The following is a 14,938-nucleotide window of genomic DNA, read 5'->3' as shown; positions in this document are numbered from 1 at the left end:
ATTTATTTATTTATTATTATTACAAAGACTAAAGAATTCTAAGGACTTCATGATTCTTCTATATGTCCTAATTCTAATTGAGTTTGTACCAACTGATGTAAAGCTGCAAGCTTTTCTCCCTTGTCTTCAACTCCAGTGATTTGCATCTAGGCTTTAAGACAAGCAGATCTAATCTGAGCTATAACAGCATCAATATACCCAGTTTGTTGTCCCACAGCTGCATTAGCGCCAGCGCTGATAAGCATTTCAAAAGTAGCTCCCGGAGGATTATTTCTGGTGTTTATGTGAGATATTCGAAGAGCCTCCTCTCTCCACCAAGACTTGAATTGTAAATATTGTCCCGATTCCAAAATCGTACTAGCAAATAAATCCCAATCCAAAGTAATCATTAAATGATCATTACAGTAGCAAGAGATAAGGCCTTGAACATATGGGAACTGAGGTCCATACATAGTAACAGATTGTTTGACTAGCTTTAAGAAAGTAAATTCAATTTGTTCAAATTGAACATTATGGCCTCTCCCAGGACTTTGAGCATTAGGAGGGAAGGGCTGTCGAATAATTGGAAAAATAGATGCAGAAAAATTACTAGAATTAGATTCTAAATCATCATGATACACAAGTGCCTGTTGCATTTCAGAGATTTCAGGGAATTGAAAAATCCTTCCCCTGCCAAAACCGATTAATTCTTGACCTTGAATTGGAGGAGCTGTAGTCTCACATGTATTTTGCTTTTGAACAGGATAAACAGTATACTGATTTCCAATCTTCTGTTGTTCTAGTGTAAGTTGTAATTAATTTAATAAATGTTTTAGACAGGCAACATCATCTATTGGGGCTCCCTCACTTTTTGGCAAAGAGAAATAAAAGCCTGTGGATGACTGAATTTCATTAAAATGATCAGTAACCTCAGAAGCAGAGACAGTATTGTCCAAATCATCATTCTGTTCATTCTGTGCTGAATCAAATCCTTTAGGCTCATTATAAATAACCTCACTCAAGTCTTTAACAGAATCTCCATCTGATTGCAAAGGGCCAAGGGTTTAGCAATAAGATTATAAGCAGCCGACATTTCAGCACCAAGCAGATCTCCATGCTGATGAGTGTAGTGTAAATATTTTCCTACTTGTTGCTAAACATTCAAATTCAATTGATTACGATGTTCAGGAGTATACCAATAACAATGTTTCTGAATAGCATTTAGAAGACATAATAATTCCTTGTCTTTTATTTGAATTCCAGATCCCTTTAAAAGGGATTTTAAAACTTATACTTAGTCATCTAATAATGAATGGGAATTCCCCATGACTTTGCTAGTTATTCCCAAAAGTTTTGCGTACACACTGCGTCCAATTTACCCTTTCGGTTTCGCCCCTTCTTAATCTCTTCTTAAGGCCCCATGGTAGGCGCCAAATGTTATTGTGAGTCGGGGGCACAGAGAGAGAGATCAGCAGACGAAATATTCGTGAACTAGCAAAGGACCACTTGCTCGCTCAGGCAAATGGTGCCGAGTTCGTGCTGCGTCCTATTTTTATTCACAAGATTTCAAAAAGCTTGTTTACTTAGAAATTGGCATAGCATCAAGCATAACCTTTACTTAAAGATACATGGAATACATCTACATGAGAGCTTAATAACAATACAATATCAAAAGGCATTAACTGCTATTGCTTCTATGGTTCCCACAACATTTCTTTCTTTTATCTCAAGGGATAGCCTTGAAGAAAACAGAAAGCTCATGAGAATGTTTTACTGAGAAGAAAACCCAGCAACTGCCTTCAGTCAAATAGACCTGTTTCAGTGACCCACCTTCGAGTCACAAAAACAATTCTCTTGGCAAAACATTCTTTTCTTGTCGGCTGTGTTCCCATCCAAGGTCATGCAATGGATTATTCCACTATAAGCTTGGAACTTAGAAAGATGAATTTTGAGAGAAAAAGAGTCTGGAAGACTTTGAAGTATCAGGCAGAACATGCACCTCTCTTGGAAAGTTACAAGAATGAACTTAGTAATTTCAAAGACCAAAATAAACTTTTATTGTTTTATGATTGTTAGTGTTTTATTTTTTTATGCACCTAAGTTCCTGGTTCATACTGGATATTTCAGAGAAGAGTCTATGCTGCCATGGGTCTGTTTATGGAGCAATGCAAGGGATACAAGATTCTGATTGTGGCATCAATCTTTCTCATTTGGGTGAGTACTGCCCTTGCTCTGCCCTATCTTGTTCTCTCCTTAAGCAACCTCAAGTTTGAACTGATTACTGTCTTACTCTAGGAGAGGGGACTGAGGGAGCTCTCAATCTCCTTTCATCTGTCCCTGTGTGATTCCAGAGGCAGCAATTGCGAGGGTGGAATGTCCTCCTTAAGAAGAGTTGGGTGTTGGGGTCTATTAGGGAATTAGAAACAAACTCAGAAGAGATTGTTTCAGGGAAATCCCAGTGGAGGAAAAAAAAAAGCAATTCACATCATTCTTAGCCTTCTCACCCTTTCTGCCACAGTGTAAGAGAAAGAGAACAAGTCTGTGGTATCCAGTTCTGCTTCTTAGCACAGAGAAAAAGAGGCAGAGTCAGGAAAACATTCTCTGTCTGAAAGAGAGTGGGCAATTGGCTGGAGTGACCTTAGTGATGTTTTGGGCAACTTCGCTGTGACAAGAAGCTAAGAATGCCTGTTAGTACATGGGTTGTACTGGGTTTCTGAGACTTAATGTAGCTATAGATAACATTTGTTTGACTTGTTTCAACTCATGTTTCTGGGAGTTTTGTTTTGTTTTGTTTGTTTGTTTGTTTTTTGTATTTTTCTGAAGCTAGAAACGGGGAGAGACAGTCAGACAGACTCCCGCACGCGCAGACCGGGATCCACCTGGCATGCCCACCAGGGGGCGACGCTCTGCCCACCAGGGGGCAATGCTCTGCCCCTCCGGGGCATCGCTATGCCGCACCCAGAGCCACTCTAGCACCTGGGGCAGAGGCCAAGGAGCCATCCCCAGCGCCCAGGCCATCTTTGCTCCAATGGAGCCTCAGCTGCTGGAGGGGAAGAGAGAGACAGAGAGGAAGGAGAGGGGGAGGGGTGGAGAAGCAGATGGGCACTTCTCCTGTGTGCCCTGGCCAGGAATCGAACCCGGGACTTCTGCACGCCAGGCCGACACTCTACCACTGAGCCAACCAGCCAGGGCCGGGAGTTTTGTTTTGATTTGTTTTGTTGTTGTTGTTGTTTTTAGTGAGAGAGAGACAGGAAGTGAGAGAAATAAGAAGCATCAACACCTAGTTGCATCACTTTAGTTGTTCATTGATTGCTTCTTGTATGTGTCTTGACCTAGGGGGCTCCAGCTGAGCCAGTGACCTTTGGGCACAAGCCAGAGACCATGGGGCCATTTTGATGATCTCATGCTTAAGCTGGAGACCCACGCTTAAGCTAGTGAGCCTTGTGCTCAAGCTGGATGAACTGCAGTCAAGCTGATGACCTTGGGGTTTAGAACCTGGGACCTCAGTTCCCAGATTGACACTCTATCCACTGCAACACCATCACTCGTCAGTCTCAATTTATATTTAAAACAATTAAATGGGTTGTTGGTATTTAAACAACAGGAGCTCTCATTTGAAAATACGAATTTCTGGTTTCTCTTAAAAGTGGTCAATCTGGGCTGGCTGGTGGTGGTGCAGTAGATAGAGCATCCACCTGGGACACTGAGGTCACAGGTTCAAAACCCCGACATTGCCAGCTTGAGTGCAGGCTCATCCAGCTTGAGTGTGGGGTCACCAGCTTGAGTGTGAGATCATTCACATGATCCTATGGTCACTGACTTCAGCCCAAAGGTCACTGGCTTAAGCAAGGTGTCACTGGCTCAGCTTAAGCTCTGACCTCTGCCCCATCAAGACGCTAATGAGAAACAATTAATGATTACTTCTTAAAAGGGGTCCTGAAAGAGAGGATTGCTTTGACATTCCAAAGTTGTATTATTTTACTTAAGGTAAAGATTGACCTTTGTCAAGGAAGCTACAGATCTAGGATGTGACTACCCACCACCACAACTTCCTTTTAGTTAAGAATTTTTAAGTTTATTACAGATGATCAGACCATCTTATTGTTACTGGTTGGGTTCTTGGGTTCCACAAGATAGAAACCAAGAGGAAACTCCAGAGAAATTTCCAGACAGATGTTTGTTAGGCTTATGCTTGAGCACAAGGGAAGCAGCACAGGAGAAAGGAAGCCCCTGCGAACTGGGTCGAGGCTGGCTCTGCTTGGCTGCTTTTATAAGCTGGAGACAAAGTGGGCTTGCATGAAAAAAAAACCCAAACACAGGCTTTTTGGAAAAGGCAGGTTTGTGGAATTTGTCAGGGTAGAAAAAGCAAGCAGTTAAAGTAGAGATAAAATTCTGCAACTGTTTTGAACAGAGTATGGAGGGATAGTCACATTTTTATTGATGTTTGTTCTGGCTTCATCATCTTAACTTAGCTTCCTGGTCACTGGGTATTTTTTCATTCCTGGCCAAAGTCATTATACTGTCTCACTGTGTGATTCCTTTCAGTCTCTGAGTTTGTATGGCCCACATTGAGTCCTTCCCTGAACTTGTCACATTTAGTATGTGGCCCCTTTTTCATCCACATTAAAAGTCAGGTCCAGGCCCTGGTCAATTGACTTAGTGGATAGAACATAGGCCCAGCATGCGGATGTCCCAGATTCAATCCCCAGTCAGGGCACATGTGAAAAGTGGCCATCTCCTTCTCTCCCCCTACCTCTTCCCCTTCCCTTCTAGCACTAGTGGCTCAATTGGTTCAAGTGTCGGTCCTGGGTGCTGAGGATAGAGCTCAGTTGGTCCAAGCCTTGGCACCGGGTGGGGGTTGCTGGTGGATCCTGGTCAGGGCATATGTGGGAGTCTCTCTATCCCTTCTCCTGTCACTTGAAAACCAGTCAGGTCCAAAAAAGTGTTGATTTCTTTTCCAGAGTAAGTTTTCACTGTGTGATAGTTAGATATCCTGGTGCAGCAGTCAAAACTTTCCACTTTTTAAAAAAGTTGAATTATAAAATACATAAAAATACATAAATCATAAATGTTCAATTAAATAAAAAGTAGAGCTGTGTAATTATTGCAAGGCAAGATATAAAAATTACCGGTACCCTTAAAAGCTTTCTCTTTTGCCTCCTTCTCTGTCACTATCACCCTCTCTTCTTTCCAACTATAAATATTATTGCCTATTTTAACCTGATTTTGCATTTTATAGAAATGTAATTATACACTATGTACTCTTTTATGTGTGTCTTCTTTCATTCTATTTTTGTGAGAATCATCCATGTTGTAATGTAAAGCTGTTCTTTGTTGATTTTTATTTCATGCTCGTACTCCAGTGTATCAATATATTGACAATGCACTTACCATTCTATTATTGATGGCCATTTGGATTCTGTTTAGATTGGAGCTATTTTAATTATTACTTGCTGCACATATGCATGCCTTTCTGTTGGGTATATACCAACGAGCTAAACTGCTTGGTCCTCAGGTATGCATATGTTAACCTCAATACATACAGCCAGTTGTGCAGTGATTTCCCCGATTTATGTTCTCACCAGCACAACATGAGAGATTTGCTTGCTTCATATCCTCACTAACATTGGTATTGTCTTACAGTAGTCACCTTTCTTTGACTACAGAGAGGTATTTCATTGTGGTTTTAATTTACATACCTTTCCTAACTAATTCAGCTGAGCACAAATTCATACATTTATTGGTCATTTGAATTCCTTCTATGGTGAAATGCTGTTAAAGTATGCTCCATCCATTTTTAATTGAGGTATTTTTCTTTTCTTACTAATTTGTAGAAATTCTTGATAGATTCTGGATACAAGCTCCTTCATTTATTGCACATGGAGCAGGTATCTTCTCCAGCTCTGTGTCATGCCTGCTTTTCATTCTAATAGTGTCTTTTGATTACAAGAAATATTTTTATTTTTAAATTTTATTTCATTGTGATAAGAACACTTAACATGAGATCTATCTGCTTAACAATTCTTACATATGCAATGCCATATATTAGGTTCAATGTCGTGCAGCAGACCTGTGGAGTTTATCTTGCTCAACTGAAATTTTGTGCATGTTAATTAATAATTGCCCATTTCTTCCTCTCTCTAGCCTCTGGCAAACAGCATTCCACTCTTCAACTCCATAAATTTGACGATTTTAGATACTTCATAAAAAGGGAATCATGTAATATTTGTCTTTCTGTGACTGGCTTCTTTCAGCAGCATAGGGAGCTGAGGTGAACGGAGGGGTGGAGGGAGTTATGGTGATGACCAGCCTAGTGGTCCCTGTTCTCCCCACACAGCTAGACTGGGCTAGTCTCGTCAGCACTGCAAAACTAGCAGGCCAGAAACCAGTCCCCTGAGGAGACTTATGGAAACGTTGGGGCACTGGAGCTGATAGAAACTGGGAACTGGAGGTCCTCTCCCTGATTTTATTGCAGTACGGGGTGTCCTGAATCTCCTCCCAGCTTTGGTAAGTCTGTTTTCATGTTTGCCTAGCCCTAGAGTGCAAAGCCTCTCAGTTAGTTTTGTACTTCTTACGAAGGAAACTGGTCTGTGCGTTGTTGATGAATCCATGTGTTCATGGGGGGAAAGAAGGTCCAGGGCTTCCTACGTGCCACCTTAAAGATGTTATTCCTGAAGTTTTCTCTTTTCATTTCTATCTAGACAGAATGTATTTTTCTTACTTTAAAAAAAAATTTTTTTTACTTATTCATTTTAGAGAGGAGAGAGAGAGAGAGAGAGAGAGAGAGAGAGAGAGAGAAGGGGAGTAGGAACAGGAAGCATCAACTCTCATGTGTGCCTTGACCAGGTCCAAGGGTTTTGAACTAGGGACCTCAGCATTACAGGCTGACACTTTATCTACTGTGCCTCCATGGGTCAAACTGTATTTTTCTTTTTATAGTTCCTCTTTGGTTAAAGTAAAATTAAGCAGATAATTTTTAAACTTTTAAAAAAATTATTCATTGATATTTTACAGAGAAGTATAGGAGAGAAAGAGAGAGAGAAGCATCACCTGTTATTCCACTTAGTTGTACAGTCATTGGTTGCTTCTTGTGTGTGCCCTGACTGGGAATCGAACCCACAACCTTGGCAAATCGGGATGATGCTCCAACCAGCTGAGTTACCATTCCAAAGCCCAGAGAATTTTTATAAAATTTGTTTCTATTAGCAAATATTTTTCACATACCAAAGAATACATATAACATGTAATGACATTTCAGGAATAGTAAGATAAGCTTTCATGTAACCTCTCACACCTAGTAATTCTTTTAATGTTAAACTGATATTTTTGGCCTTTCTCTCTCAAAGCTGTTCAAATTTGCTGTAACATAACTCTAGGCCACTCCTACTGGTCAGTTCAGATTTTCAGGATCCTTTGTGTGGTGGCAAAGCTGCAAGTGACAGGAAGCAAAAAATAAAGTCTGTGGTTCTGGGAACATGGGACATGTTCACCAGCACGTTTTTGCCCTTTGTTAGGGATGGACAAGAAGTCATTCTGATTTGTGATCTCCCAGTTTAGTGCTCCCCTGATATTCTCCCCACCCAGGAGGAAGGACTCTGAACAGGCCCCATTAGGACCAAACGCCTTATCAGCTATACTTTCTCCCAAGACACCACTGGCCCGTGTGGGCCAAGCATTCCAAGGAATCACACAGTACTAATCTGAGTCCAGACTTTATGATGTTCAACCTTTCTCCTCTTCAGCCCAGAGAGGAGCCAATCCTGTAAGTGTTCTGTCCACAAACAATCAAAACAGAGACCACAGACATAAAAGTGAAACTAAGAGACATTGATAGGAGTGTGGTGGTTATGGGGAGGGGGGGAGGGGGGAGGGGGAGAGGCACAAAGAAAACTAGATAGAAGGTGACAGAGGACAATCTGACTTTGGGTGATGGGTATGCAACATAATTGAACGACAAGATAACCTGGACTTGTTATCTTTGAATATATATATCCTGATTTATTGATGTCACCCCATTAAAAAAATAAAATTATTAAAAAAAAAAACCAAAAAAACAGAGACCACAGCCTCAAAGCACCTCCCATGTGTTGCCATGGACTTTGAGATGTGCCAGTGGGTTGCTTTTCTCTGAATTACACTTGCTTGAGTAGAAGAGACTATTGCTGGGCATACATCAATATCTAATAGGCCAGGTGCATAGGCTCCCTCTCAAACCCAGCACCACTGTTCATCGCACAAAACAAGGCCTCCCTCTCTGCTGCTCTTCCTGTTTGGTTTCTTACACTTCTCTGGTCTGTATTTGTGACTTTGTGTTTCTCAGAGTATGGGATTAGAGATCGCTGGGTCCCTGGAGGAGACTCTCTGCCATTAGCAAACTTCGTGTCTTCCTAGAAAAGAATCTGCCATATCTCAGTCTTTTTCCAACCTGCACCTCTGCCTGTGCCTTTCTACAGCATCTCACTTTTCCAGTGGTTTCTGTGGTTGAATCACTTCTTTTGTCCACTGAGCCCAATCAGTGAGGGAACTTCCTAAGAGATGGTCTAACCTCCTTTTAGTATAACCCTCAGCAGAATTGAGTAATGGGCTCTTCCACCTCTGACTCTGTTGGAAATCTAGGTTGAGATGATGGGGCTGGAGAGGTGGAGGGAGGACATAGGAAGTAAAAAGAGGACTTAATCAGAATGCCGGGTTCTGAGAGGAAAGCAAGAGCTGTGGCAGTTGGAGGCAAGCCCACACATGTCTCTGTGTTTGTGGCAGGGGTGGGGGTGGTAGTGGAGGGAAAAGGTTGACATAAGAGGAGAGTTGAGATTCAGAGATAGAACTTCACCCTCACACGAGATGCTCCTCTAAAGTAAATCTGGTAATGACTCAGACACTAGGCTGATGAAGAACAGACTGGTGCAAGCAGGAGAGGACCCCCAGCAGAGAGAACTAGCTTTGATGAGTGAAATCCCCTTCCTAAAAGAAAGTGAGGAAAACACAAACCACTGATAGATTTTCCTTTCTCTACTCGCAGTTCCTCTACTGCAAGATGACCTGGCCTGACAGCACCACCCTTCGGCCCCCATCGTACCGGCCTGCTTCTAAATCTGCCCCCAAGTTCACAGAATCTCCTTCCCTCTTGGAGTCTCTCCCCAAGGAGCTTGCTAAATGGACCCATCTTCTGTACTGGCCTCCAACTCCAGGAAATAAGGGGGACCTATTGGCCTCCACCAGCCCCCAAAATTCCACCTATCACCTGAAGGGTCCTGCACAGGCCAGCTATGCCCTGGGAGGCTATCTTGAGGTCATCCTTGTTGCCAGAGACCATCGGGGCAGGCCCAAGACCCATGGTGGAGATCTGTTTCGGGCACAACTGCTGGGTCCCGAATTGAAGGCTGGGGTGCCTGGGGATGTCCAGGATCTGGAGAATGGCACATACCTGCTGTCCTTCCCCCTTCTCTGGTCTGGGAAGGCCCGGGTGCAAGTGAGGCTAATCCACTCCAGCGAGGCAATTGGAGTTCTGCGAAGAATCTGGAGAGAGAAAAGGGCCACGGTTGATTTCAGAGGGTATTTCCGGGGACCCAAAGGAACTGAAGAGACTATGATTTGCAATGTTCACTCCGAATCAATTGGAGCAAGAGGGCCTATCTGCCAGTACAGGGATGTGGATTCGGGTGAGCTCTGGTTCTGTGCTCAACCCTCTACCCTGCCCTGCAACTCTTTAGTTGGGCACTCAAGTGGAAGTTACTTGAATGTGACTACTCTACATGATGAGGCCCTGCTGGCATGGTAAGAAAACACAGAATCTGGGAAGCCTGCCCTAACACTAAGCCACATCTTTTTTCCTAAATATTTATATTTTCTCTATGACCCAATGGCCCTCTCCAGTTTACTCCACTCATTTATTTATACTCTCACTCAACAGATGCTTGTTGAGCACCTATTATATATAACAGACATTTCTAAACAGACATGTACTACAAGGAACTGGTCAGGTTATTTATATAGGGAAGTTCACAATTGATTCTCCAGGAAAGATAAGAGATGAAATATTCAAGGCAGAGCAAATGACCACAGGGCAAAAGTGTATTGAGTGCCTCATTTATACATTTAAATTCCATTCTGCATTTATATTTTTATTTGAAAGTTCCTTATTTTGTTAGATATTTAATTGTTTAAGAATATTTCTTCAATATTTTTATTAATTTGAAAAATATAAAATAATTTTTTGTCCTGAGTTTTTAGTGGTTGTCAGTGTGAGTAAGGATTGATATAAAAACTAGAGTCTGCCATATTCCCAGGAAAATGAAGTCTCCATTCTATTTCATTTGTTTCTGTGGATATCTTTGATCTATCTTCCTTTTATTTACTTCAGGGCTTATTTCTTTTTTCTAATTTCAGGATTCAGAACAATTTATCAATCTTTTTTATATTAATTAAAAATAGTTAAGGCTATAAATTTCCCTCAGAGTACAGATTTAGCTATATTTTTCAAATTTTTCTATGTGGAAACTTCATTTCCATTCAATTTTACATGTCTTATTATTTACACAGTGACTTCCTTTTTTGGTGGTGTTCACAGTGATTTCTTCTTTAACTCATGAATTATTTAGGAATTATTTTTAGTTTCTGGATATAGGGTTGGGAGATGGCTATCTTCCTATTTTTTTTCTAATTTATTTACAATATGATTAGAAATATGGTTTCTGATATTGAGTCTTTGAAATTTGTTAAAAATTTAGTTATAACTGAGCAGATGACTAAGTTTTTTATTGTATTTTCTATTTCCTTGAAAATAATTTATAGTCTCTTTTTCTTCAGAATGAAATTATATATCTATTTGATTTAGCTTGTTAACTTATTTATTCCAGACATGTATATCTTCATTAATATTTCAGTCTGCTTAATTTATTAGTACAGATATAAATGTATCAACTGTGTTTATAGATTTGTAGATTTCACTATTTTTCTTTGTAATTCAGACAATTTTCAACTTACACATTTAAAGGCTATGTTGTTAATACCTTTCAACTTTGTGATTATCTTATGTTAATGATAAATTATTCATGTTACTTTTTTACTTTTTGCCTTACATTTTAATTTTAACACTATGAGTATTGCTATAACAACTTTTATTTGTTTAGTGTTTTCAAGGTATACATACTTTTCTTCTCTTCATATTTCAATTTTTGGTAATGAAATACTTTTAAACAAGTCTCTTGACATGACAAGTGACATTTATTTAGGCACAGTTAAATAAATCATAAAATAAACTAGATCTATAAAGATAACTAACTTTCTCTAAACATAATAGGTATTCAAAAACAATGGAAATGCATTGAGTAGTGAAGAAACAGAAAAAAGTATAATTTTCTTCGAACTGCACAGTAAATACCATATTTCTCCATATATCAGATGTTCCCATGTAAAAGACACACCTTAATTTTGAGGCCTGAAATTTGAAAAAAATGTATTACATAAACTTATTGAACTCAAGTTCCATTCATCATAAAATTTATACAACTCCTCATCACTGTCTAAACTCCCATCCATTAGCTTGTTCTCATCTGTGTCTGATGACAAATCACTGTCTTCATATATTGCCACGTCCTCAGTTCCATCTATGGCATTTGAAATGCCACACTTCTTAAATGACTTGACAGTGATCTCAATCTTGATATTATCCCAGAACCTTTTCACCCAGGTACAAACTTCTCCTATAGTTTGTTTCTTTATTCTTCCTGCTGGTGTCAAATTGTCATTCTTCTTGCCTCATGCTGAATCATCTTTGTGGACACAGGATTGCCCTTTGCTCTTCAATCCATATCTTCAATTCCCTCTCTAAATCAGGCCATTTTGCTGACTTGATGCCCATGACCTTCTTCTGCCGTGGCATTTTCAGTAGAGTTTCTTCTTCCCATAGCCAGTCTCAGATCGATTTCTCAGTTGGAGGAGGACCAAGCTTATGTTTAGCAGCACGATTTCCATTAACTTTTCCAAACTGAATCACTTTTAACTTGAATTCGGCACTGTATGAAAATCTTTTCTGAGCCATTTCTGAGCAGAACACAGCAAAATGTAACCTACAGTAATATACTTGTAACAAAGTGCAAAACCATGAGCGCAAACAAGTGCAAAAAATTGCAAAATTCAAGTAAAAAAAAAATCTACAATAATGAGCACAAAAACAAGCACAACAAAGCAGGAAATGCAAGTTAAAAAAGTTTACAACTACTGTATAAGACACTCAGTTTTTACATCCCAAATTTTTCAGAAGAGAGTGTGCCTTATACATGGGGAAATATAGTACATAAAGATCAATGTCAGGAGGATTAAAGAACTAAATGTGAAAATAAAAGCAACCTTAGCCTGATCGGGTGGTGGCGCAGTGGATAGGGTGTCGGGCTAGTACACGGAGGACCCAGGTTCGAGACCTCGAGGTCGCTGGCTTGAATGCTGGCTCATTGGGTTTGAGTAGAGCTCACTAGCTTGAGCCCAAGGTCGCTGGCTCAAGCAAGGGGTCAATTGGTCTGGTGTAGCCCCTCAGTTAAGGCACATATGAGAAATCAGTCAATGAGCAACTAAGGAACCGCAAAGAAGAATTGATGTTTCTCATCTCTCTCCCTTCTTGTCTGTCTGTCCCTCTCTCTGACTCTCTCTGTCTCTGCCACAAAATAAACTTTTTTTTAAAAAAGAAAATCAACCTTAAAACTTAGAAAAGAAAATATCTTTTTGATTTTGGGTCAGGAAAATATTATTTTAGACATACTAAAAGCACAAATCATAAGTGAAAAGAAAATAGTCATAAAGTAGGCAATATATAAATCAAAACTTCACCATTACAGGAAGTCCCGTAAATATTGTTTAAGTCACCTTAACTTCCAAGGCTAGAAGATGATATCTGTAAAACAAATAATACAGAACTAGTACTTACCTCTAAAATGAATAAATAAAAATAATACGAATAAATACCTGTGGTAGCGCAGTGGATAGAGCGTCAACCTGGAATGCTGAGGTTGCCAGTTCAAAACCCTTGGGCTTGCCTGGTCAAGGCACATATGGGAGTTGATGCTTCCTGCTCCTCCTTGCTTCTCTCTCTTTTTGTCTCTCCCTCTGTCTCTCTCTCCTCACTCTCTAAAATTAATAAATAAAAAATAATAATAGAATTAGTACTTACAATAAAAATAGTTGTTGCATGTATCAATCAATAATAATCCATTTCTTTTTATTGCCTGGTAGTCTGTTGTATAAGTTTATTTAAATATATTCTCCCACTGAAAGACATTTGAGTTTTTTCTGTGTTTTTACTACAATGAGTAAAGCTACCATGAATATTCATACTTTTTATTTTGACTGAGAGAGAGTCAGAGAGACAGAGACAGACAAGAAAGGAGACAGATGAGAAGCATCAATTCTTTGTTGCAGCACCTTAGTTGTTCGTCGATTGCTTTCTCATATGTGGCTTAACTGGGGGCTACAGCAGAGTGAGAGACCCCTTGCTCAAGCCAGCAACCTTGGGCTTCAAGCCAGCGATCCTTGGGCTCAAGCCAACTACTGTGGGATTATGTCTATAATCTCATGCTCAAGCCAGTGACCCCGCACTCAAGCCTCGACCGCAGGGTTTTGAACCTGGGTTCTCTGTGTCCCAGTCTGATGCCTTATCCACTGTGCCACAGCCTGGTCAGGCCATAGATAAGTTTTTATATGAACACAAGTTTTCATTTCTCTGGAATAAGTGCCTGTATGGACATTTAGTTTTTGGGGTTTTTTTTTTGGGGGGGGTAGACAGAGAAAGAGAGAGAGGGACAGACAGACAGGAAGGGAGAGAGATGAGAAACATCAACTCATAGTTGTGGCACCTTAGTTGTTCATTGATTGCTTTCTCATATGTGCCTTGATGGTGGGGGTGGGAACTCCAGCTAAGACAATGACCCCTTGCTCAAGCCAGTGATCCTGTGCTCAAGCTGGTGAGCCCATGCTCAAGCTGGCAGCCTCAGGGTTTCAGACCTGGGTCCTTAGTATCCCAGGTCGATGCTCTACGCACTGCACAACCACCTGGTCAGGCTGGACATTTAATTTTATAAGAAACTGATAAACTCTTGTCAAGAATGGCCGTACCATTTACATTCCCACTAGCAACGTCTGAGAGGTTCAGTTTCTCTGCACCCTCACTAAGATTTATTCTTAACAGTATTTTTAATTTAAGCTATTAATCTATTTATTGCTAAAGAAAGATATAATTTAAACCTGGCAAAAAGTTAAGATCCTGTAGAGCTGGATGTTGGGTACACACTAAAGGAACTTAAAATGTACATAAGGTTAGGAAAAGAAGGCAGATAACAAAAGCACATGAGTCTTTCAAGAAGTTGTCCTATGAAAGAAAGGAACTTGACAGAGTTGTAGCTATAGAAAGAGGTCATGGAAGAGGCGCTTCATTCAGTGGAGCAGATGTGATTATGTTTTGTTTTGTTTTTCAGTTGATTTTAGAGACAGACAGAGAGAAATATTGATTTATTGATTTATTTATTTATCCATTTATCAGTTGATTCTTGTATGTGCCCTGACTGGGGATCAAACCTGCAACCTTGTTGTATCAGAATGACACTGTAAACAACTGAGCAAACTGGCCATGGCTGGGATTATGTTTATACCCTGGAAAAAAAGGACTTGAGGAAAAAAGTTAAAGATATGTTGTAAAAAATTTTTTTTAAAGGTGGCACTATCTAAAAGATGCAGAAGGGAGTAGCATTAGAGGACAATGTCACCTCTTCTGAGCAGAGCAAGCAGGAAGTAAGAATGGGTTCAGGGGTTGATATATTTTCTAATAAGAAAGTTAACGTTGAGTGTGACCAGGCCATGGCACAGTGGATAGAGCATCAGACTGGGATGCAGAGGACCCAGGTTCAAGACCTCGAGGTCGCCAGCTTGAGCGCAGGCTCATCTGGTTTGAGCAAAAGCTCACCAGCTTAGACCCATG

At 40.3% G+C, this 14,938-nt stretch overlaps 1 protein-coding gene across 6 annotated transcripts in view; it reads left to right on the top strand.

Moving 5' to 3' along the window:
• Positions 1-14,938, top strand: part of LOC136403474 (NXPE family member 3-like) — a 172,927-nt gene that overhangs the window by 125,439 nt on the left and 32,550 nt on the right. For 3 of the 6 annotated variants that reach the window (XM_066382235.1, XM_066382237.1, XM_066382238.1), the window contains exons 2-3: positions 2,081-2,193; positions 8,996-9,750. In XM_066382235.1, coding sequence (XP_066238332.1) covers positions 2,125-2,193; positions 8,996-9,750 — 824 coding nt within the window. In that variant the 5' untranslated portion in view covers positions 2,081-2,124. Of the gene's footprint in view, positions 1-1,710; positions 2,194-8,995; positions 9,751-14,938 lie in introns of all 6 variants that reach the window. The other 3 variants (XM_066382236.1, XM_066382234.1, XM_066382239.1) reach the window with 3 other exon arrangements.

This window comes from Saccopteryx leptura, chromosome 4, assembly GCF_036850995.1.
Source record: "Saccopteryx leptura isolate mSacLep1 chromosome 4, mSacLep1_pri_phased_curated, whole genome shotgun sequence".
Classification (NCBI taxonomy): Eukaryota; Metazoa; Chordata; class Mammalia; order Chiroptera; family Emballonuridae; genus Saccopteryx; species Saccopteryx leptura.
Note: the sequence above shows the minus strand (reverse complement) of the source record. Positions and strands in the feature narration are given on the sequence as shown.